General features: G+C 36.8%; 1 protein-coding gene and 1 pseudogene across 2 annotated transcripts in view; both read left to right on the top strand.

Annotated features, from left to right (window-relative positions):
- Kcnn2 (potassium calcium-activated channel subfamily N member 2) overlaps window positions 1-26523 on the top strand; it is a 422891-nt gene that overhangs the window by 313659 nt on the left and 82709 nt on the right. Inside the window, exon 6 of one of the 2 annotated variants that reach the window (XM_046465845.2) lies at window positions 11864-12282. In XM_046465845.2, the coding sequence (XP_046321801.1) occupies window positions 11864-12282 (419 nt within the window). Of the gene's footprint in view, window positions 1-11863; window positions 12283-15138; window positions 15274-26523 lie in introns of those variants that run through there. The other variant, XM_046465846.2, reaches the window with a different exon arrangement.
- On the top strand, window positions 19203-26182 carry LOC131425010 (NADH dehydrogenase [ubiquinone] 1 alpha subcomplex subunit 1-like; annotated as a pseudogene).

The raw sequence follows: 26523 nt of genomic DNA, 5'->3' as shown, positions 1-26523 counted from the left end.
GACCAAATTCTTTCAATTGCTTGTACTTTAATTAGACTCTTATAAGGGAAAATGTGCTAATAAATGTGAATTTGCTTTTAGCTAGCTTTTTAAGTACTTAAAATTACTAAAGTGTTGATAATATACTTTAGCTGTGAAGCAATATTACTATAATGCTTCAAATAAAATATACAGTTTTATCATTTAAGATTAAATTTTTGGAATCAAATGAGTTGGCTCTTATTTAATTATGACTTTGAGGCTCACTAGGCTTATTTATGATTTATTCTCCCTCTAGTTCTAAAAATGATTTGAAGATGTTTACCAAAATTTACAGATAATTAAAATAAGCTTATCCATGAAGAATTAGTAATAAAACTGATCAGGGAGGAATTCTGAGTTTTTCATTATCTCTAATCCTGATTTTCATCCATTCCATTAACTGTAGTCAGTGATGTTGGTTTCTGTATCCTTCTCTTTTTATTACACCTTTTTCTTTTTTTTAATTAAGATTGCAATTTTTTTGGAGACCAACCATTGACACAGTTATGAAATGATCTATTATGAAGCAAACTAACATTTGTTGATTACTATCTCTTTCAGTCCTATGAAAGGAACTCTTTCCAGGCCTCCTTAACATGTGATGAAACTTGGACTCAGAAAGTTTAGTTATTTTTCTGGAGTCAGGAGCACATCAAGGCATATAAGAATTAGACCTAGGTCTGCCTGACTCCAGATTCTAAACACAGACTATAAACCATATACCCCAGTGATTTCTGTGGTATCAATTCTTTTGAGACAACCAAAAGGGTAAAACGTGATAGTCCATTTTTCTGGGAAAGTTCAAAGTAATTTTAGAGGGAACTTCCATAAATTCCAAAGCAATGTGAGAACAATTATCTAATAATATATCAACATGTATAAAATGCCAACAAAGGGGTTCCATTCAGTTGCAAGAATCTGTGTGAAAGGGGTTAAGACTTCAATTAGGTCTTAATAGCGGCAGAACAGGAATTTGTGGTAACCTTATGTAGCTCTGGATCCCAGTAGATAATTCTTAAGATTTTGATCTGTAGATATAGTTCTTGTATAGGTCAGAGATGGAGAATTTGATAAACTCATTGTTTGAACAAATTATAAGAATTCTGTAAAAAATGGGTACAGTTGAAGCTTCTAGAACTCTTTCCAATAGTGACTTTACTCTATCTGTCCTTTCTTATCAGTGGCCCTTTTTGTCATTCCATGGCTAATTTTCCCATTTTCATATTAGAACTTCTTTAATTCAATTATCATTTAATTCCATTTATCACATAATGACTCTTGAGGGTCCACAGAGTATTTTCATTCATGGAGCCACTTTTACTAGGGTTAGCAGAGTGCATGTTGCCTTATAATAAGCATGTAAAATTGATATTATTTTTATTTTTTGTAGATAAGCATGCTGAAGTTTAGAGAGATTAGGTATATTGCCCCAAACCATCCAGCTCAAAAATGGTTAAGCTACATATTAAATCCAAGCTTCTCTGGCTCCAATATGTGTGTGTGTTTCCTATGAGTCACACTAACAGATATTTAGAGCAGTTGGTTGATATTTGAAAGACTTGAACCACCCACCCAGAAATAACTGTGCCACTCAATGGTTATTGTACTTTAAATTCCAACATTTGAGATGCATTCATTTTCAATTGTTGGCTTAATGAAAACTTAAAATGTTTTAATTAATAAGTTTTCTTTATCTTTCATAGATCTTTACACAGCACTTTAATGTACGCTCAGTCCAACACGAGTGTATTTTCAGCTGCTGAATAACAGAAAATCCAACTGATTTTGGCTTAAACACAGAGTATAAGTCACTGTTGGCTCAGTGGCTTAAGATGTCAGGGTTGAAATTTCTCTGTGTTTCCTTTAACCTTTAACTCATAGTCACAAGATGGCTGCTGTAGATCTAGGCTGGAGGAAGGAGAGAAAGAGGGCAATGCCAGCGACCTGTGTCATTTTTATCCCCCCAAAAAGCAAGGACGTTCTGCTAAGCCCTCCGACAAGCTTTTGCTTATTACTTCAGGTCAAAACTGTATCACATGGCAATATATAGCTGTAAAGGAGTCTGGGAACGTGAATGTTTCTGTGATGGAGGTGGGCAGGAAAGAAGGGTTGGAACGTATTGGATTTGGGTTAGCCTCTTAATAGTATTGCCCACAGTAGAAGATATGTGTTCATTTCATCATTATGACTACTTTCAGAGACAGCAAATAACATTGTCTGCAGTTTACGGAGGATGGAGATAATGTCTGCAAAGTTTTAATGGGTCATGTAAGAAGTTTGTAGTTTATATAGAATCTGAGCCTTGGTTTTCTGCATTCAAGTTTGGGTTTTTTTTTTTTTTAAATGCTTTTATTAGTGCATTATGGTTATCCATAATAATGGAGTTCATTTTGACATAATCATACATGTGTGGAATTTAATGTGCTCCATTTCAGTCCCCAGGGTTTCCTCTTTCCCTCTCCTCCTCCCCCTCTGTATTCTTCTTCCTCTATTCTATTGGTCTTCTGTCTATTTCTTTATTGGTGGTTTATATACATAAAGGTAGAATTCACTATGGCATATTCATACATGTACATAGCATAATTTTGTCAAATTCATTCTGCCTTTGTCATTCACTCTCCTTTTTTCTGTCCTTCTTTCCTCGCCCTCAGTCTTTTTCTTCTGCTCCACTGAGCTTCCTTCCATATTCCTGAGATCCAACCCCCACATTTTTTCCCCTCTAGTCAAATAAGTTTTTTTCTCTGTACTTTTCTCCCAGAGAGAAGTTGGCATTGCAGCCATTTATACTTCGTTGTACTTTCTCCTTGAATGTGGAAAAATTTCAGGGCAGCATGAAAGTGACAATAGAGAGAAAGGCTACAGAAGGAGTGAGAAACCTCCAGTTTGCTAATTTCTCTGTGTTTTGCTCAGGACTAATGAATTCTGAATATAGCTTTTGTAGATTTAGTCCTCCCACCTTAGGAAGTTCTGGGCTAAGGGTCTTGGAGGGAATCTCAGCAATATCATTGGAAAGTCTTCTCTCCTTGTCTGTTTTTTCTTTTGACCTTGTCTGTGACTGCTAATTATGATCTAACTTCCTTGTTGGCTAAGTCTTGGCAATGCCTTAATGAGGAAAAAAAAAAAAAACACTTATATTTAGTTTGTCTCTGTAGTGGGGTTTTCATCCCATTTCATCCAAAAGCTAATTTCTAAGGAAGAGGGCTTGTTTTGGATGAACACATTACTGTGCATTTTTTGTTTTAGGTCATTATCCCCAAAATGCCTTAAAACTCACCTTGGAAGTTCATAGCAATGAATTACATGAAGATTGCAAACAGCCAGTGTAGAAGGTGAGCTAGGCACATGGAATATTCCATGATATATCCTTCTCTGACCCTTCCTCTACAGAATTCCTCCTTCTGTGGCACTTTTCATTTAAATATGCCACACATTTAAATAAAAATGTTTCTTTTACATTGCTCTTCCTCATTCAAATGCTGAGAGACTCTTTTAATCTCCCTGTCCACAGAAGTTTACAGATAGAAGCATTCAGTGAGTAAATAAGAATGCAAGAACTTGGCTTTATTGAATATTTGGTTTAAAGGTTAACTAAGAAATTTTATTTATTTATTTTTGTTCATACTATTAAAACAGTTATGTAACACAGTGGTTCATGGTTTTGCCTTGGTAAGCAGAATATTTGTAGCTATAAATTGGATATGTGTGTTGGGTTCTGCATATTGTCCTTCATAACATCAGTTATTACCTGTTAGTTCTGCAGTTTTGCACATGAAGACTGTTTGTTAAGAATTATTTGTCTAAAGACTTTATTGTCATTCTTCCTTCCTCTCTTTTAAAATAATGTTTCCTAGTTATTATTATTAATGAAGTTTATTTGTTTACACAATTCCAAAAAAGTATTAAACATTATTTAATTAACAGCCTCCCTTCCATTTCTGGTCCCCAGTTCCTCAGTTCACCTCCCCTAAATGGCTCTTATTATTAATTTCTGGAGATTTCTTTCATAGGTGTATTTCATGCACATAAAAAACAAATATACACTTCCCCTTTAACAGAACTATACAAATAGTAGCATATACATTGCTTTTTTTTTTTTTTTAACTCAGTACATACTAGGCTGCTCTATTTAATATAAAAGTTTCCTCATGTTTTTTTTTTTGGTTCCATACTATTCCATTTGGTGAACATCTATGATATCTTTAACCCATTTCCCTATTATTCAGATTATTTCTAGTCTTTGGCTAATTATGAAAGCAAAGCTACAACAAGTAATCATATACCTCTACCATTTGTCACACATGCAAGTATATAGATATAAAAAAAATTCATTCTAAGGAAATAGTATTGCGGAGTCTTTGCAAAGAGGATGTGCATTTATAACCTGATAAACTGTTCTTGGGGGTTGGCCTGATTTACACTTCCACCTGCAAAACATGCGAATGTTATTCCTTCACTTTTCCAATAGCATAGCATGTTATAACACTTTCAGGCTTATGTCAATCTAAGTTAAAAAAAAAAAAAAAAAACTGGTGTCTCATTTTCCTTTTATGACTGAGTTTAGGCATTTATAAAATAGATTTAATAACCATTTTTTAAAAAAATATTTTTAGTTGTGGATGGACACAGCACCTTATTTATTTATTTATTTTTATGTGGTGTTGAGGATTGAACTTGGTCCTCACAAGTGTGAGGCAAGTGCTCTACCACTGAGCAACAGCCCAGCCCCAAGAACCATTTTTACTTCCTTTCCATGACCTGATATTTGTATCATTCATTCACTTTCCTATTGTACTGCTTATATTTTAAGAATACATAGGAACTTTTTCTATTAGGTAAATTATCCTTTGTGACAGGAGTTGTGAACATTTTCCCCATGGTTTGGTTTTAGTCTTTTTATTCTCTTTAGTGTGTCTATGGCCAGGTACAGAAACTAAAGTTTAATGGGGTCAAATGTATCAGTGTTTCTTTTAAAGCCCTGAGGTTTGCATCAAAGTTAAAAATCCTTCATTTCTCCGAGGTTACAGAGTAATCCTTACACAGATACTTTTAATAGTTTAATTAAAGTTCATCATCATATCTAGCACTTGGAATTTCTCTTGGTATATTAGGTCTGAGGCCTGAGTTCAACTTTGCTTTTCTTGACATTGCTCATTAGTTTTCTGCGAATCGTTTTTCAGTGAACGATTTTCCCACTAATAGTTTACCTTAAAACATTATGAAACTCCCAGCATATCGGTGTATTTTGCACTTTCTGTTTTGTTCCATTTAAGTTGTTTTATGTGCTAGTACCACATGGCTTTAATTATTAATCCGTTTCAAAAATCGATGACAGCTGCTTTTCCCTCGTTACTCTTCCTTTTCAAAAATTTCCTAGTCTACTTATATGTAAGTTTTAAAACAGATACATGGCTTAAATGCTTTATTTGGTGTATATTTTTTAAGTCCTAGTATTTTTACTGAGCCGTGCCCTGAATAATTTTCTAGAAAGGAAACCCAGGATGTGTAAGACCCTGTCCCAGATCCCAAGAGCTTGCAGAGTCACTGAGAAGGAGGCACAGATGCAAGGCAGGTGGGACTTCTGCCTCTGAACTCCTCACTTCCTACAGGTGATCTGACTGTGTCCCTCCCACAAAACTGTGGGCCTTCTTTCTCTGAGGAGTCTTATTCCCAATTAATCTTAGACAGTGATCTTCAAATATATCATGTTTGGGGTTATTTAGCAAATGTAAAACAGTGATATTGGAAAGCTGAAGCTTGTGTTGAGATATATTTTGAGGGCATATTCTGCGTTAGGCCTGCAAGTGTCTTAAGACCTCCTGTGAAGACCCAAATCCAACGTGGTAGAGTTAAAAAGTAGGTTGAACTATCACGCTTTTGCCATCAAGTCTTCTGTTAAGAACATCAGAATAAAAAATGAACGTGGATCTGTTTTAATATCAGTTCTTCTGATTACTTTAAATCTCCTGCAAACAAACTTAAAAGAGACCATACATATTGCAGAGATTATATGGAATGTAGTAGGATATTTCCACAGTTGGTTTTTTTTTTTTTTTTTCCTTGAAACTCCAGTTTATTCAAAGGAGTCACCCAGCCCTAAGAAGCTAAGAAGGAGCAGAAGAACAGAATTAATCCTGTCCTTCAGGTTGATCCATAATTGAGAAGTGTCCATGCTAGGGCATTGCAGTCTCACCACTTAACAAAAGTCCCCAGAAACATTTCATGCAACAGGCCCTGACAGACATGCTCTTTTGCAAACTGGGGCCTGCATTTGCCTAATCCAGTAGACTGGGCAGATGCTTATCAAAGGACTCCCTAAAGGCTGCAGGAAATAGGCCTATTTCCTGGTGTGTGCAGTGGGAGGGAGGCCTCTCCACCCCCACCAAAGCCTGAGGACCTCAAGCTGACTATTCCCCTTTTGTCCTCTGGTAGCCTCCACTTAATTTGTAAAAGTAGAAGGAGATTGAAGAATAATGTTCCAAAGCAATAGAGGCATGTGAATTTTACTTTTATTCTAGGTGCCAGGTCCTCATTTTGTGCCAGGTTCTATCCTCTCATTTTGTCTTCACAATCACTCCCCAGGGTTGCTGTCACTCTCCTGATGTTGCAGATGAGGAAACTTAAGAGAAGCCAGGAGGTCCAACAAATATTCAAGCTCCTCTAGTAAGTAGGTAGCACAGCAAGGATTAAAAAAAAAAAAAAAAAAAAAAAGTCATGCCAGGCATCCCATCCTGTGGTCTTTCCACTACAATATTGGCAAGCATGGTAGAACCCAAGGAGCACTTTGACCTCCCCCATTTGATGCTCCAGTCCTTCCACAGTTTCTCCTTCCTCCAGCATCAACAATTACAAAATCTCTGTATTATATGCACAAATGATTGCTATTATACAGGAAATGTGGATACTGTTCTATTGTCATTGCTGATTTTTAATATTTAACATTGATTGGGTTGTTGAAGATGGATGTTTAGAATGTTTTCATCTTCTACCTAGGATATGAATACATTAGTACATCTTGGAACCTGGAATATACTCTTATCCAGTGTGTAATTGACAGCTGGCACACTTGACTTCCAAGATAATGCTTTCTTTTCTTCCTGCTTCATAGACTGCTACATTTCAGATCCTCTTAGATCTAACCTTCCAACTGTTCTCCATGTTTGGGATTCCACAGGACTTGGCCTTGAGTATCACTCTCTCCTATTCAATTTTTCCTTTGATCCCATAAAGTTACTTAAATACTGTTGCCTCCCACATTTATTCCAGTGCTCCAGACTTCTCACTGGGACTTGTACATCTTACTGCCTACTTGGCATCTATACTCAGATTCCAGTGGCCAAATAGAGCCTTTCATTACATACTTTCCTCCCCATCCCCAGGGCCCAGGAAAGGTTCTCAGGAATTGACACCACCATCTACTCTGTTTTTCAGGGTAGAAACTCAGTGCTGTTGAGTCTTTGTCTTTTACTGCTCTTGCATTCAGCCTGTCAGCAAATTCTAGCAAGATTGCCAAGGCATATGACCAGTGCAGCCCCTCTGTTCATTTCTATGACAACCCCTCACCCAGGTCACAGGGACACTGCCACCAAATTTAGTAGAACTTCCTAACTTATATTCTTTCTTTCATACTTGCCTCTTTCTGCTCTGCTTACCTCATAATAGTGAGGAAAAGCTCTTTAATCAGTAAATCAGAACACATCCCTCATTCTTCTCCTTAATACCCTTCTGTGGCTCCTGCTGTACTTGGAATGAAATCCAGTCTTGATGCCATAGCTAACAAGGTCCTGCACATCTGGCTCTAATTGTATCTTCAAATTACTCCTCTTTCTTCCTGCCCCTCTATCACTCTAGTTCATGGTGTCCGTTTACTTCTTGAGCATGCCAAGCTTTGGCAAAGCTCGGGCCTTACACATGCTGCTTTCCCTGCCTGCAAAATTCTTCCTCTCTTTATGTGAATAGCTTTTCCTTATCCAGGACTCATCCTTGGTGGTACTCTTTTAGAAATCTTCCCTGATCACCACATCTGCTCTCATCTCTAATTTATTGTTTTTTATTTCATTTTGTTTGTTTCCTTCATAGCAACATCCAAAAATGTAATTATTCTATCAAATTCCTTCACGTCGGCTTTCTTTCCTACTGAAAATCAGTGACAGTGGACAGAACTCATTGATATAAGTCCCATTTTATGGCTAGTAAATATTGCAGCATTGGTATATAGTATTTAGTACTCTGGATATTTGTTAAACAATCGAATATACAAATAAGCAATGTTGAGGATGGGAATTATATGATGAGTAGAAGAAACTTTCTTCCTCATCTTAACATTTAAAGGTTCACAAGAAGACCAAAACCAAAAATGAAGTCATTTCAGGTGTTAATATTCCTGGTAAAAAGAAAGTATGAAATGAAACATTTTTTTTTTATCTGGGGAAACTACCGAAGAAGAACGTTATTTTGACTTTCTGTATAATTACAAAATTATGCTGCTGCCACAGCTTATTATTTGGTAGAATGTATTTGCCATGGATTTTTAAAATGTTGCAGATTTCGCTTGCATCATGCTTTAGTATTCTCATCTTCATGAGCATATTTAATCAACATTAGGACCTATCCAGAGATTAGGAGAGCCAGTATTAAGTTTGAAATATCAAGACTATTTCTGTAACAAGCATTTGTTATACTCTGCTAGGTAAATGTGGTTCCCATCCTCAAGGAACCTCAGAGGCAATTAGGGGTAAAAATATTTAAAGAATTCGTATTGTCCTCTGTGATAGCATCAGTAAGGGTCACTTATAGCAATCCTATTGGAACAAAGGGGTGACCTCAGTTTTGGATGGGGCATGCGTGCGCACACACATGTATACATACAAACATTTTTTTTTCTTTAAAGTCTGGTCATGAAGGAATAAGAATTTGCTAGATGGAGACTCTTCTGCAGGCCATAGGACAGAATATATAAGACAAAGAAGCAGGATTAGGTTGGTGTGTTCTGGAATCTGCAGCCATAAGGAGATGTGGGCAGAGTAATAGGCAGTGAAGTGTGAGAGATAGGTAAACCCAGACTGCAGAAAGCTGTGTCTGCTGTGGAAGGTAGGTTAGACTCTACCCATCAGGCGGTGGAGAGATTTTTGGATGGTTTTGATCATGACAGTAATGGCATTATATAATAATATAATTTACATTTTAAAGAGGTCTTTAGATGATGGGAGATGAGAGGGATAAGCTAGCCCAGTTAGGTGTGGAGTCAGAGAAGAGTTGGCAGTGGACCCAGTAGAGCCGTGACACTAAAATTGGGGAGGAGACTGAGAACCTCGAGCTTGTAGCAGATAGAAAACCTAACATATCACAGAAACCAAGGGAAGAGAGGTTTTCCAGGAAGAAAGGAACGACAAGTCAGGTGAGATAAAAATTAGGACAGGAGGGCTGGATTTCATAATGAAGGTATGTTCAGTGATCTTCGCAGGACTAGTATTAATGGCCTGCTGGTGGCAAAATCCACCTCCAAGGTATTCGTGGATGAAGGAGAAATGAGGAAACAACACAGGCGAGGGCAGACAGAGCCAGCCATAGTTCTCAGCTGGTTTTGTGGTTTTTGTTTAGTACATGGTAGCAGTTTGGCCTTGTGTGTGTACTTTGTTGATCTAGAGGAGGCCCAGAAAAGAGGCTCTCAATACAGGGAAACTGGATTTGGATATAGTATGACTTGAGATGTGTGGAGAAAGGGAAATACAGAGGAAAAAGTGCAGATGTAGGCAAGTTTATGGCTAACGTATGAGATACAGGGTATTTCCTGTGATGTTGGGGGTAGAGAAGTATGTGCTGGAAGGGGGCAACAGAAGTAGCTCTTGGGGCGAATATTATGGGGACAGGGAATGATCACAGAATGACTTTGATGGTTCAGCTGAGCTGGAAGGCGTGGTGTGAAGTCCCAGTCCACCAGTAGCCTGGACATCAGTTTTCAGGTTGAGAGTTACCTGGGCAGGCCCACCTAAAGATGAAGGGTGGAGCTGCTGAGGATGGCCATGAGATTAGGGATGAAGCCATGTGACTCACTAGAAGAAATAGCCTGGTTGGAGAAGTGAACAGAGGGTGGGTGTAAAGATTCCTGAGAAAAGAGACGGTCAGGGTAGGGGAGCAGGTCCCTTACGAGTGGCAAAGGGAGGGAAATCCTGGGAAGGTAGGAGACTACTTATTAAAAAGCCTGTCAGAAGTATACATGTAAGTGGACGCTTCCTTCCCACTTACCCTGAAGGTGTGCATCCTGCATTTACACTGCACCTGCCCAGGAGGGCATGGGGAAAGCCTCTCTTGAAATCAGAACCTGCTGTACAGCTTTTGATAATTTACAATTTTGGTAATTCTTAGCCCTTTCAGAGGTGCCCTTTACAAATTGCTAAGTCACTCAGAGTCAACTTTGGTGGAAAAGCAGACAATCAAAATTCTGGTATGTTTTGATAAGAGAGTGTGCTTTTTTCCAACTCCTTGAGGTGCTAGAAGGAAGTGGCAGTTTTTGTTCTCAAATTCCTATTTTTTGCAAAGTTAACAAGGAGGTAGTGACCAGTTTGAATGATAGCAGGGGAAGTACCTATCAACTACAGAATCATTAAGCCAGAGTGGAGATTTGTCAACATCTAAATGGGAGGAAATTATTTTCCTAACTCTAGAATAGCAATGCACACAGAATACAACCATATGGAAAACCTGCCCCTCCAACCTCTTTGCAACTCACTCACCTGAGAATTCGCTGTTCACATTTGAATCATTTTCATCTCCTGCTTCCCACTTGAGTTGGCTACTTAGCAGAAGTCAGAGAACATGGCGTCTTTCTCAGTGGGGGAGCACAATTGGCATTCTGGGCAGACAGATCTTCCTATGATGGGATTCCAGCACTGCCGCATGGTTGGCACCTGTGGCTTCCTGGCTCTAAATGCCACTAGCCCCCAAAGTCACTGTGGCAGCCAGAAAAGCCACTACACACTTCCAAATCCTCTGGTTATTTATGGACTGCCAGGGCCTGACTGTTTATAGACAGCCAGGGAAGAGAGAGACATTCTTTTCTGGTTTTTTTTTTTTTTTTGCTTTCTCTTTCTCTCCCATACCCGTGATCTGTGTGTGTGTGTGTGTGTGTGTGCATGCGCACATGCGGTTTTTTTTTTGGTTTATTTTTTTTAATTGTACTGTGAAAAATGACAAACAGGTAAAAATAAACTTTATTAAAGAAAGATTGAAAAATTAATAATGTAAGGCAAAGCAATGGAGAATAGAAGAAAAGATAGAAAATGAAATAGTAGTGAGGAAGCGGGAAGAAATGTTTCTACTGCATGTAACTGTGATCTCTTGTGATTTCCTCTGAAACCAAGAATAAGATTTCCTATAAGAATGCTCACGCATTGTTGCATTATAGGTTATACCTGATTGCAGCAGCACCCTAGAGTTCACCCTAAATAGAATTATGTAAGGGTTTCAGTCCAGTCTCTTAAAGAGAAGAACAGCTGGTTCTAAGGCAAGTCCACTTTGACTTTATCTGAGGGGGTGTCAGTACTGATAGGCCCAAGCCCCTTATTTTAAAATGATGTTACTTATATGATTGTGTAGGAACATGGACTCCAAAATATGTTTTACTCTAGGGTAGCAAGTTTTTTTAATTTTTATAAAATGAAGTTCCCCTTTGGGACCAGTGCCCTTTGCTAAAAATAACGTATCTGGCTAGCATTTGAAAGCTGTAACCCTTAGCCCGCCACAATCTCTAAGAGTCATCTGTTATGCCTTGTTAAGTAAGATCTGCACTAACACTTGTGGACCATTCATGCCATACTGAAGCTGATTTTCTACTTTATTTTTTCAGTTATTCATGGTGGACAATGGAGCAGATGACTGGAGAATAGCCATGACTTATGAGCGTATTTTCTTCATCTGCTTGGAAATACTGGTGTGTGCTATTCATCCCATACCTGGGAATTATACGTTCACATGGACGGCCCGGCTTGCCTTCTCCTATGCCCCATCCACAACCACCGCTGATGTGGATATTATTTTATCTATACCAATGTTCTTAAGACTCTATCTGATTGCCAGAGTCATGCTTTTACATAGCAAACTTTTCACTGATGCCTCCTCTAGAAGCATTGGAGCACTTAATAAGATAAACTTCAATACGCGTTTTGTTATGAAGACTTTAATGACTATTTGCCCAGGAACTGTGCTCTTGGTTTTTAGTATCTCATTATGGATAATTGCCGCATGGACTGTCCGAGCTTGTGAAAGGTAAGCTTGTTTCTTTTCCTGAAAACATAATTTGCCCTATGGTGTCTTCAAAACTGGGAGAAAGAAAAGTATTAGACTATGTGCCTTAACTCTTGGATTCTGTCACCCACTCTTTTCAAATGACTGTGACAAAGCTTTCCCAGAGATTCTGGAATAGAACAAATGCCTTCATGATCATGTATTTTTCTTTCTAATTCAATCAGTTTACAACAAAGGATTGGTTTCCTAATCTGTATCAAAAGAATTGTCCTAAAGATTCTATTGGAAATATTGGCTTATTGAGTCATTCCTGGGCCTGATTGATTATAATCATTGATTGTTGTGGAGACAGAAATCCAGCGGAAAAGTGCTGATGTGTCTGAACTTTAGAGAATATATTAGTGTGGCATGTTGATTTGAGTTCCCTATTTATAATAGTATTGACATGATTATCAGGCAAGGAACTTAGGAGTGTACCCATTAGTCTTTATTGAATGTTCAAGAACTAGTATAAAGAGGCAGTGTGTGTTTGTTTTCCTTTCTAAAGAGCTCTGGTGATCTGCAGCTGGACACACGTCAGATTTCATGAGCACCTTTAGGAGTCTCAATCAGTTATAGTGTCAATAATGTTCACTTTACCATTTAACAAGCAAAATAGATTTATGAATGAGCTTTATGATGACATAAACAAGGAAGAGCTATATCATAATGGAGTGGATGCACCCTTTTATGATCTTCGTTAAGAACATTCAAGTTGAAATTGGCATTAGAGCAATAGGAATGGTTTAGAAGTTTCTAGGACTGTTGGATGTTCAGATGTTGGTCATTGTAGAAAATAGAGTTTTGTTAAAATTTGGTTTTTGAAAATCAAAATTATATACTTACATGGTTTAAGAAAGAAAAAAAATCTACATGAGAATTACCACAAAAAATGAAATGGCAAACCCACACTACCCTTTACCCCATTCCTGCTTTTTGAAAGCAATCACTTTAAATTTTTTAATCATTCCTTTGATGACTGCTTTTTATATTTCTAAGTAAAATTGATAATACTGCTACATTCAGATTTTTCTGTTTTAGAGCAACCTATTGGCTTCCTATTACAGAAGTTGGGGTTTTGGTTTTCTTTCCCTTACACATGCACACCTTTTTTATAACTGTGTCACCCCCAAATAATTTTACAGCCTCCCAATAAATATAAACCCCAAGAATCCAGAGCCCATGCTTGCATTTACACTGTTACAACTGTGTAACCTGCAGTTGAAGCTGAACATTGCAGTATAATTTTTCTTCCTGCACATCTTTTTATTTTCTCTGCAATCAATAATCATCTCATTTTTATTTGCTTGGTCTTATTTTTTAATTTGCTGAGTTTTATTTATACTTAACACTAAAAAAAAGTCTCTAAATTCTCCTATATTATGTCTTATTTTTCTCCACTCAAACATATTAAGCAATCTATGATTTATCTGGAGGAAATACATGATCCTTGGGCTCTCCTGGCCTGCTTCTCCATCATGTTGGAGGTTTCTTCACCTTCTCTGTATATTGAGTAATCTCTTTCTTGAATGAAGTTTCTGCCTTTCTTCGTTTACTTCTTTATTTTGGCAGATTCATTTTCTGGTGGTTTCTAAGAAAAGGTATTGTGCGTGAAAGACATTAAGACTTTGATGATATGGCAATCTTTATTCTTTTCTCATGCTTAATTTATAATCTAGCTGGTTATAAAATTTTAGGTAGGGAATTATTTTCCTTCAAAATATTGAAGTTGACAAAGTCCAGCAGTCTAATACCATGCTCATTTTTTATTTTTCATTCTTTTTTTTTTTTTTTCCTGGAATCCTTAAGGACTGATATTCGAAAACTTAGAACACATTTAGATACATTCTAAAAGGATGTATCTTAATGTGAATCTGTTTTAATCCATGGTACTGGGAACCTAGTAGTCCTGTTCAGTCTTAGAATTTATGTTCTTTACTTCTTAGAATTTAAAAAAAATACTTAATGTTTCTGACATTTTTTTGTGCAGATAGCAACCTTCCTATATTAGTTCTCAAACTTTCTTATTTTCTTCTCTGTCATTTTCTAGCTCTGTTTTTTCTCTTTATATTGGAAGATAACCTCAAGTTTATCTTTTAAACCTTGTGCTTAGATTTTATTTATTCTGTACTACATTATTAATTTCTAATGTATACTTTTTTATCCCTGGATGCTAATTTATTTTAGATAACATCATGCTTTTCTTTGGTAGCTAGTACTACTTTAGGTCTCTGGAGACATCATTGATACTTATTGAAACTGTTTCTCTTTGTATATGTTATTGTTTCCCCAAAGATGCATTTTTCTCTTTGTTTGGCTTCTGCTTTAGAAGCTTTCCTTAAATGTTTAGAAACTTGTTCACCCTCTTCAATGAGCCATTCCATAGCTGATTGGAAGCTCTCTGGGTATATCTAGAACTTGCTAATTGTGGGCCTCACTAAGGGGTGATTTGCATGGTAGGCATACAGCACCAATTTTGGTAGTTTTCCATATTTTTTGTTGTCTCTGAAAATTTAACCAGCCCAGTGGAATTCTTTGCTGTTACTGCCATGAAGGCAAAAGCCTAGGTGTCAACTTTCTGGAATTTAAAAAACAGGGTGGGGTGGAGGGGAGAGGTCTCAATAGTTAACTTGCAAACATTTACTTACTTTCCTGGTTCCAGTGCAGTAGCTCTTTTCTCCCCAATGTTTGATGCCCTGCAGCCAGTCCACAGTTCTGTTTTTCCTCTCCAAATAGTAAATACACACTTCTTCCAGGTTGGCAAAGAACAGTTGGTATTCACCCTGAGCAGAAGGAATGCAGGTGTCTGGCTTCTGTGCAGTCTCTGAACCTGTCCTCCCATGTTATCCGCCCTGCAGGGGAACTGGTGCCAACAGGCTGGAGTCATGGGTGAGAGGTTGGCTCTCAGCACCCATGTGATTACTTTTTGATTTTTCAACATTGCTGCTCTAAAATTCTATTTTCTCTAGTCAGGTAAGTCAGTGAATAATTGGCTTTCTGGCTTCTTTTACTACTGTCTTATTCATTCTTGTCATCTTTATGGATTTATACTTTTTGTTTGTTAAAAAAAATATTCATAGTCATTTTAAGGTGGTTAAGGGAAGGATCAAAGACCAACATGTCTGTTGAGTCCACCTGCTAGTGCCAAGAATTGTTCATTGACTAGTTTTTAATTTTGGAGTGGAGTACTGGGGATTGAACTCAGGGGCACTTGACCACTGAGCCACATCCTCAGCCCAATTCTGTATTTTATCTAGAGACAGGGTCTCACTGAGTTGCTTATAGCACCTCGCCTTTGCTGAGGCTGGCTTTGAACTCACAATCCTTCTGCCTCAGCCTCTGGAGCCATGTAGATGTGTGCCATTGCGACCAGTTTAGTGACTAGTTTTTAATATCATGTATGTGAACCTGTTTTAGAACTTTTCTACATAAACATGGCATTTGAGAGATTAAAGTTTTCTTTTTAAAGAAAGGTAGACTCCTTATGGTAATGCTTTGTTTCCTAGCAATCATGATATTTACAGGTCTATGATATTTTCTGGAGCAGCTGTACCCAAAAGTTGAATAAAATGTATCTAAAAGAAGAATAAATATGGAAAACCTTAGTTGACATATTTATTTTGCAGAGATTTGCCTAAATTAAAATATATACATAGCAGTATAACATACCCAGTATACATGCATAGATTGTTAAATTATAAAGCATAATTTAACAATCTATGCATGTATAAGGGTGACCACTAGTGTATCTACTCCCAAGGGCCAATAAAAATAGACTCAGAATTATGCTCATGCTATACATTTCTTTTTAAAATGTCTCATCTTAGTTGGTTTAACCCATGGTCACTGAAAACAGAAAGTCTTAATTCAAGCTTTGCCAACTTTTTGTAGCCCAGAGGATGTTCTTAACATGCTTGGTTTTTTTGAGAATGGCCATTCCTGTTTTCCTATAAAGAGGCAATAAAAAGTGAAAATTGTCCATTTCATGTGAAGATTGAGAGACTGTAGCCAACAGTAACATAGGAAAGAAATCAACAAGTCCCTGATGGAGTGAGGAAAGGACAGAGGCTGGAGATTTAGTTTCAGTTTTGCAGTTTCAGGGCTGTGTAACCTCAGACCCACTATTTCACTTCTTCTTGCCTTAGTTTCTTCATTCACAAACCAAATCGCTGCATAAACTTTCCTCTTTCAAAGATAATCTTTGATGATTACACAAATGTGTCAAAGAAAAAAAAAACATTACTCAGTCCTGTGATAGCATAAGATTTTCTATATTTGATTTTTTCATTAAAGTCCACATTCTGCTGCACCCAATCCCCATACTGTGGTTTTAAAATGTAAAGATGTTTTTTAAAAAATGTCTTTTCACAAAGTTTTAGTTTTGAACATGATGTCACCAGCCTCTTACACTTCCATGAATATCTATTTTCTGACCAGTCTTCCTTCCTTTCTTGCACACTCTCCTCTCTCCCTCCCTCCCTTCCCTTCCCTTCTTCCATCAGTCTTTCTTTTTGTATCTGTGAAGTTCACAATATGAGGGCTGGGGATATAGCTCAGTTGGTAGAGTGCTTGCCTTTCATTTACAAAGCACTGGGTTCAATACCCAGCACCATCCCCCCCCCCCTCCGCAAAAAGAATAGGGTTTGAAGTTCACAATATGATACATAACTTTCCCTATTATTTTGTTGGAGATTTTGGTCTTTGGATTCAAATGGACCTGTTTCGTCTTTGTTCCATCTCAGCATCCTCTCCATATTATAGGAGGGAGATGTATACGTGATAGAAATTCTTTTTAGTTAATTAGAATAATTCAAAGAATATTTTAAGCTTGAAAAAGAGGCAGATAGCTTTCTGGAGAAGTTTGTGTTCCAAATCTCTCCCCGTCCTTCTACTAAGCATAAAACTCTAGAGGTTTCTTGGAAATGTTTTCTACTAATAGGGGAGACATCCTTTTAGGATGCAGCTGTTCTTTGTGGTACTTTTTCACATCCTGTATCTCTGATTTATTTACCTGTGATTGATTGATTCATCAATTAATTGATTTTTGGTGAATAATAGAAAGAAGCAGAGTAGCAGAAATCTTACATTCTTTTTGTGGCCTCCATTCTTTATGACTGCCCAACCAGATCACAGTGATCCATAGGACCACACACTTTCTGGTTCTGATCGGCTTTGTGATAAGGTGGACCTCAGGCCTAGGAAGAAGATTCCCCTCTGTCCAATAAGTGTGGCCCTGTTCTGATATGTGCTCTTATGATCACAGGGCCCAGACCAAGGCATTCAATCAGTTTGTATTGGGAGAATCTATGAATACCTATGTTTCTGAAGAAACCTGAATCCCAGAGCTTAGGGTTCTGAAAACTGGAATTATCTGATTCTCGCCCACACCTTTTGTGACTTCCCTGGTTTTGTGAAGGTGGCCAAGCAACTATCAATCCAGTGTGTTTCAGTGGAAGCTGTTTAAGGGAGTTAGTGACTTTTTTGCAGGAGGCAGGACTGCATGTTGTGGGCCTGGACTGTGTAACACAAAGGGTTATCTTTCTTTTTTACCTGAAATATTCTAAGAACGTTAATATGTGAATGTACATTAGGAATTTCCAAGTGATGAAAGTGATATTTGGCTGTATATCAGTACTGAAGTTTCAGAAAGAGAACAGAATCGAAACTTTCTGCAGTTTGAGAATTAAAAAAAAAAAAAAAAAAAAAAGGTTTCTGTGTTCCATATCTTCTTTTCCTTTATGCCACAAGGTTTGTAATGTAGGGGAGGGGTGGAATCAGGACGGGGAAGGGGGCCAAGTTGAGCTATGAATTTTGGTGGCAAGGTTTCCAAGTGGAAAAGAGACACTTTGAGACTAATGAAATGGAGATGTCAGGGGGTGTTTGTGTCGCTTGAAAAGATTCATTTATTTAAAGCATTAGTGGTCAATTGATTGTTTTTATTTATTCCATTGTTTTATCTCTAAAGACATTTAAATATGCATTAACTAGTATAGTATGCATTAGTTGAAAGGGAAATTTTTTTGGAAAATAACTTTCAATGGATTTGTTTTGAATAGTTTCTACTAATCCAAACTGCATATTTTAGATGGGTTAAGAATAAATTTTATTACTAAAATATTGTAGATGAAAATAAATGTGATTTTTTTTAATTACCAAAGATTACCTGAGGTTTAGAGACTTCAATTTCAGTTGTGTTTAGAATCTATTATTCAGTGTCTTAAAAGTATGTTTCATTTCTACTAGCAATCCAATTTAGATTCCACCCTACTATTTTTTTTAACTCTATCACTAATAGTATTTTACATTGTATTTTTTTGTTGTTGTTGTTTTTAGTTGCCTGGAGGATGATTTCTCAAATGCAGTTGAAACACATTTTATTATTATATAGTATACTGTGAAATAGTCCAGTCAAATCATGCCCCATAATAAATCTTCACATAAGTTTCAGATTAGTGTTATAAATGAGTTACTAAGAGAAACTCCTATATAATAAGAATATCCTATTCTGTAACTAGACAGGTTTCCATCCTCTTAGAGCCAACTCATAGAAGATGTATGATTTGGGGTTCTACTTTCTGTGGAGTATGACCCCATAAAATCATGTCAGTTTTATAAACACCAAATGAAAATTTGTTCTCCTTTGTTCCAGAGAACCAACATAACCAAAAATAGAATGATAGTTACTTACATCTGATAAATTAACTCAGCATTAGAGTGGATACAGCATTTTGGTGGCTTGGTATTATTAGTTTATTCCTTTTTTTTTTTTTTTTTTTTTTTTTTTTTTAAGATGATTGTCTCAGATACTTTATTATAGTGATGGAAATCTGACTAACACACAAGGAATCTAGTTTATTCCTTTAAGATCATATATATTTAGTACTTTCTCTAACTATAGCATGCTTTTTAAATAAAATTGAACTTACATTTTAATATAAGATAAACTTTATTTTGAATGCTTAAATGATCTGGGTTCTAATTTTCACATTTGTCATTTCAAACAAGTTCTAGGCTTTTTTTTCTTTTTATATGCCATAAGCCAATTTTTCAAGGGTTTGGGCAACGGTTTCTGGACGTCTCACTTTGTCTGTTTATGGTTTTTATTATTGATATAGGAGCAAATGTAGGAGAATGTGAAATTGGGAACCACCTTTTAGAATGCTGGCTCATTTTCCAGGGCTGCCAACCATCGTTTCATTTTATATTATCAGGAGACTCACCCAGAGGCCTGTTCCCTTTCCAGCTCTGACATTAGCAATACCTCTTTCCTGTTGATTTACTTAAATTTGAAACATGCCACTTATGATCAAGTTTCTTCAATAGTTATAAAAGTAGTCATAAAATATGCATTGCAATGCTAGGCAAACATATCTTGCTGGCACCTTGATTTATTTTAGTATACTGGATAATTAGATTATTTCTTACCACTTTGAGTTTCAGCTGTTGCTAAGTAAACTCAGCATTTCATCAATGGATTTGTAATTTGTAGTTGATGGAAATGTAATACTTTGTAAACTTATACTTCCAGGGTCTGATTCATACATACGGATATAACATTTTCAGGCTCATAAATGAGTCACAATTTTAAAATGGGCCCTTTCAAGTTATAAAAGTCAGCAGTTTGGAAGCTTTCCTCATGCATCTGTGACTTGCAAAGCACCAATGCTCAGTGTAATGTTTCCCAAATAAATTGGTCATTAAACTCTTACAGAAAGAAAAGCCAGTACTCCCTCAAGCTCAATTTTCTCTTGATTCCTATGCAGATATAATTTGTTTTTTTTTTTTTGTTTGTTTTTGTTCTGCCTCCAGATATAACAATGGGGAATAATATTTGTGGAAAGAGGCTTTGAGGTTCTGGTCCAAAGGTGTAGGTTGAAAATAATAGCAGCGATTATTCTCAAGTAGTAAAAACCTAAAAACTGAACAGTTAAGAATCTAACCTCAGTGGAATCTGGCCTGATATCATAGTTCATGACAGTCCACCATCCTGCATCCATGCTGATGTCCAGATTTTATGAAATATGAGTGTCAAGTCAAGTGTCTTCTAACCTCAGGAAATCCCTGGAATCACCTACTTGATTCATTAACCAGGGTGTGTGTATGCAGTTCTGAGCAGCATGCTCATGAAATTCAACTTTAGAACCGCCTGCCAGATAAAAAGAAAGAACATAAAATCTAAATGCAAATGTCCTGCTATCCAAGCCGTTTTGTCTTGAAGAAAATAAATACATTTCTTGGACCCAAGTAGGGCTTGATTGGAGAAACTCAAGTGTTTCCTACAGGTAACAGGATTTTTTGCATTATATTTCTTTTTGAATTTTATACCTTTCACTTAAAAAAAAAATTATTAGTTGTTGATGGAACTTCATCTGTTTACATCGAACCCAGTGCCTCACACATGCTAGGCAAGCACTCTACCACTGAGCCCTAACCGCAGCCCCATACCTTTCATTTTTAATGTGTCCTTAATGCAAACTGTATTAAAATGACAAAAGAGATTCAAGACAAGTGCCTTCACATAGAATAAAATATACAAATTTTGGACATTTATTGTGTTTGGAAAAATTTGCCTTCTGTTGCAGAGTTAAACTTTTATGACATGAGTCTGTGTTGATGGGCTCGCTTACTGTTATTAGAAGTAGACATGGAATGAGGCAGACTTAAGTATTGTTGTCCCAGAGCTGGTTTTGAGAAACAGAGCCCCTTCTGTTTATCAAGAGACCACTTGGCTTGCTCTAGGGGGACTCCATGATCTGCCTCTGAACTACTTGCTGGCCTGGCAGAACAGTGTCTAGTCTGTGGTCATTTCCTGAGGCCTGGTGGAGGGGAGCATCCGTCCTTGAACTCTTCTATCCTGCCAGTTCAACGCAGTTTGGCACCTGAATCTCAAATCCCCTAGATTAATAAATAGTCTGATCACTGCCAAGTTCCTAGGGACACTGGAAAAGGCCCAGTCATCGGATATTTAAACGTAGCTTGGTGCTGAAGTCAAAGGCATTTTGAGTTCCTGGGCATTATTCAATACATATTTAGTAAATAAATATAGAAAATTAAAATATTTCATGCAGATTTACATCATAATTGTTGACTAAGATCTAAAAATAGAATTGTTTAATTTTTGTAAAAAAAAAACTTTAATGAGACATACTTTTATATCATAAAATTCACCTATTTAAAGTGTATGGTGTGGCAGACTATGCTACTATCACCACAAATTCAGTTTTAAAACACTTCAGTCACCTCAGAAAGATTCCCAGTGCCCATGTACCTTAAATCCTTGCTTATTCCTTCAGTTCTAGATAACCACTGTGTTATGTCTCTATGTCTCTACAGATTTGCTTTCTAAGTCCTTCATATACAGGTGACCATATAATATAGCAGCCCCTCTGTACTTGCAGGTTTCTTAACCAACTATGGATTGAAAGTACTTGGAAAAATTTCATCTGTCCCAAGCATGTACATTGTATTATATGTTAAAAGTAATCTCCAGCGTGGCGTTTATTGGGAAAGGAGCGGAATCCCTTCACCTCTAAGGAGCCTAAGGGGTAGGGATTTGGTTTAGATAACCTTGCCAAAATGTGGTTCAAAATTCTTCCAGGACTCAGTTTAATGAGCGTGTGCATGGTTATGCTGGGAGTGGCCACTGTCTACATCCACAGGTTCACTAACAGGGGCAAGGAAAAAAGGGTTGCCCATTTTTTTGTATCAGTGGAGTTTGATGGAAAGAGATAGATGCATGTCCTGAGTTAATCATCATTATAAATCAAAAGGTTTGGAGAATATTGATTAAGAAATACCCTGCTAGAAGGTTATTTGATATATTATGTAGCATGCAGGGTGTTATATAATACATAATCAAAATAAAATGAAAAAGAAAAGGTAATCTAGAGATGATTTAAAGTATATGGGAGGATGTACATGTACATAGTATTTGCACAAAATACATAATATCATTTTATGTAAGGGACTTCAGCATCTGTGGATTTTGATATCCAAAGGGTCCTAAAACCAATACCTCCACAGATACCACGGGACAACTGCATATTCTTTTGCATCTGGTTTCTTTTACTTAGCTTAAAATTTTTGATGTTTGTCTATGTTGTAGTATGTGTCACAGTTTGTTCCTTTTTATTGATGAACAGTGTTCTGTTGTAAGGATATGCTACATTTTGTTCAACCATTCATCAAATGATGCCCATTTAGATGGTTTCCTATTTTTGTACTATGGATAGGGTTGCTGTGAATTTTTGCACATAACTCTCTGAGTGAACATATGTTTGGGATTTTTTTTCTTCTCTCTTAGGTAGACATCTAAGAGTGTGTTATTTTACATTCCCACAGCAATAAGCAATGTATGAGGATGCATGAGGATTCCACTTTCATCACATCCTTGACAGTATTGTCATTCATAGAGATGTGTGTGTGTGTGTATGTATGAATACATATATGTTTTTATACACATACACACTCTCATATAAATACACATATATACCTTTGTCACATCCATATGTATATCTGGATATGGACATATGGCATTGTGAGTCATATATGAGAATGTATATGTGTATATGTACACATAAATAAATACATTTATTTTTATAATTTCATAGCCATTCTAGTACATGTAATGTGGTACATTACTTTGGTTGTAATGTGCAATCCTCTAATGTATAATAATTATGAACTCCTTTTCATGTGATCATTAGCTTTTCTTTATCTTCTTTGGTGAAATAGTTTTAGTTAAAAAAATTCTCATTTTTTGCCCATTTTAAAATTGGGTCATTTGTCATTGCATTTTAAGAGTTCTTTGTGTATTCTAGTTACTAGTCCTTTATCAGATATATGACTTGCAAATATTTTCTGTGGCCTGCATTTTGATTTCCACACAGTGATTTTTCAATGTGTTGCAGCCAGACTTCCCTTTCTCTAAACCAGTCCCATCTTGCCTCCTAAAAACATACAGGAAAAATATTCAGCAGTGCATAGCTTGCAGATGGGAATCTTTGGAGAGACCAAATCCCTTATTCAGGTTCATGCTGTAATGCCTCTCCTGGCTACTCTTTTATCACCCTGAAGTCATTTTTTTCTAGTAACCACTACCTGATAGTAACAAGAAAAAGAAGGAACAATGGAGATTATTTTTTCAATCCTGCTTAAAAGTCTTTTCTAGTTCTTTCATTTCTTTGATAATTGTAGTAGCTATAAAAAGTAAATAACAGAAAACAATTTGTCATTTTCACTTTCAGTGAAAATATGTACCCACTGCCTCCGATTGATATATTTAAGATTTTTTTTTAGTTTGCTTCCCGAGATGAAGCAAGATTTTTTTTTCCTACTAATCCCCAGCTTTCTTCATGAATAATGGCAAACATTTGTTATGTATCTGGCCCAGTTTTAGGGATAAAACTGAAAAATGAATCTCATGCTTCCCCTGTGTGTGACCTTGCTGGATTTCATGACAGTCCACTGTCATGACTCTGAAAGTGTGAAGTGCTAACCACAGGCTGCCCAACCAGATGACTGCTGTTTGACTGTTTTTCTTAGCATGCTTTGTATTATAGTGACAGCATATCATACAACCCACAGGGATGTGGCAACTGTATTGAATCCACAGTAGCTGAGGTGGCAAATGATGTTTGAGTGACTGCTGCCTAATATCTTTACTTTCAGGTTTCCCCACATGAAGTAGACTTCTAAAAACTTTCTGTGTTATATGAAAGGTAACTTAAATGTTTTAGCTTACCGAGGCATATGTAATATTCTTACAGGAAAAAAATCCAATTAAAAAGAGATTTTCAGGGCTGGGGATGTAGCTCAAGCGGTAGCGCGCTCGCCTGGCTTGTGGGGGGTCTGGGTTCTATCCTCAGCACCATATAAAAATAAAATAAAGATGATGGGTCCACCAAAAACTAAAAAATAAATATAAAAAAAAGATTTTCAGACTTTTGGTATCTAATATTGTAGCTTGAGAACTTCCTTTGAAACGTCATGTAAGAATCATGATTTGTAAATATAAAAGGTATACAGTAAAGCACAAGGTATTCAGATCCAATTTGATGAGCAGAAAATGTCTTTTGTGTTAGTAATCATGATCAAAATTTAAATTTAGTGACTTTCTGGTTTCAAAGAAATGGTTTCCAATATTTCATGTAACAGAGCATACTAGTCATCTGTGCTAGGCATCTATGGAACGTCATTCTGAAAGTCTACTTGATATTGTTTTGTCTCAATGGAACACAGAGAAGGGTGTCAAGCAGTTCTGTACCAGAATGTCTGGGTTACTCTGTGTCTGAAAGTGGGTGAGTATTCTTATATTTACTATATGGTAGTTATTATGGTAGTCTGCCTACTACAATTTAGTAAGATGTTTAAAAATTATTATTTAATTATACACATTTATGTGATATTATGACAATTTGATACATGTTTGTACTATGTAATGATCAAATCAGGGTACTTAACATTTCCATTTCATTAGACATTTGTTTCTGAGTTTTTTGATTAGCACATAATTGTACATATTTATGAGATACAGTGTGATATTTTCAATACATGGATGCAATAATACTGATCAAATCAGAGTCATTAATATTTCTATCTCTTTATCATTACTTTGTGTTTGGAGTTCTCAAGTTCCTGTCTTCTAGCTATTCATAAAATATATAATAGGATTTTGTGAACTATAGTCACCCCACTGTGCTATAGAACACTAGAACTTATTCTGTGTTTTGGTATCCATTATCCAACCTTCCTCTATCCCTCCTACGCCTACCCTTCTTAGCCTCTAATAATCACTATTCTCTTTCCATATTGACTCTTTTTTAGCTTTCACAAACAAGAAAGAACATGTGGTCCTTGTCTTTCTGTGTCTGACTTATTTCTCTTATTACAATGTCCTCCAGCATATCAAAGAGATACCTGCATGCCCACGTTTATTGCTCTACTGTCACAATAGCTAAGATATGGCATCAACTTAGATGCCGATCAATTAGTGAATTGATAAAAAAGTGGTATGTACATACAATGAAATACCATTCATCCATAAAAAGAATGATACTCTTTTTTAAAAAATAGATTCTGCCAAGTGTGGTGGTGCACACCTGTAATCCCAGTGGATGAGGAGGTGGTTGAGACAGGAGAATTGGGAGTTCAAAGCCAACCACAGCAACAGGGAGGCACTAAGCAACTCAGTGAGACCCTGTCTCTAAAATAAAATATAAAATAGGGCTGGGATGTGCCTCAGTGGCTGAGTGCCCCTGAATTCAATCGCTGATACCCTCCCCCAAAAGGATTCAGAGGCATCTGGGAAGTGAGAAGCCACATTGCCCAGTTTAAATTTCTATCTTCAGATGATCCATTTTTGTAATACCTTTTATTCCTCCTCTCACCCACCACTCAACTTAATTTCCATATGGATCTCTGTCCTTTCAACCCTGCCAAGGTCATTGGCTTTGTCTTGATGGGGCAGCTGTTTCAGGTAGTTGTGTGATGATGGATGGTTGAATAGCCAAAGGAAAGAGGGCGTCATGGAAGGAAGGTTTGATGTCATCTCTAGAACCAGGATCACTAATTAGTGTGGAATTAGTGGTGGTATGTATCCAGAACTCTTATGTGTGGGTTAGATATTCTTTGAGTGTGTGTGGTATTCCACACCTTGTGTAAATGCAGGTACCAAAGTTCTACCTCACTCAAGCTCCTCAGTGGTCAAATCCATATCTGGTACCACCTTGATCCCCACAGAGCCCAGAGTCCTTTCATATCGTGTTCAGAAAGCCTTATAAGTCATCTGTCAGGCCAAGAGCAAGACTAACTACTGTTGTTCTCTGAGGGCTTGTGGGGTGGGTATTTCTGCACAGTAGTGATCCCATCAGGTAGAACAATAGAAGGCTGATTACCAACTCTTAATAAGAGTGGCTTAATCTATTAAAATTTAACTCTTATTGTGAAGAGTAATGCTAATGGGCATAATCTATGTTAAATGTGGGGAACATTTGAACATTTTTATCCTCTCCTAGAAACTGGTTTCATTTGCAAGCAATTAGAGTTTTATGATTTAGTAAGTTAACACAGGTTAATGAGGAGCTCTGTGTTAATTTAAAATTTCTGTGAAGCAGTGGCAAAAATAGCACTTGCTGAATATTTGAAGACTGCAGACACATTGGTCTTGGAAATCTGAAACCTCCCTTATGTGCTGGAACACCAGGCGAAAGGCCCCATGGAAAC

Source organism: Marmota monax, unplaced genomic scaffold (assembly GCF_021218885.2).
Source record: "Marmota monax isolate L192 unplaced genomic scaffold, Marmota_monax_Labrador192_F-V1.1 WCK01_AAM20220418_F8-fsc00097, whole genome shotgun sequence".
NCBI lineage: Eukaryota > Metazoa > Chordata > Mammalia > Rodentia > Sciuridae > Marmota > Marmota monax.
Note: the sequence above shows the minus strand (reverse complement) of the source record. Positions and strands in the feature narration are given on the sequence as shown.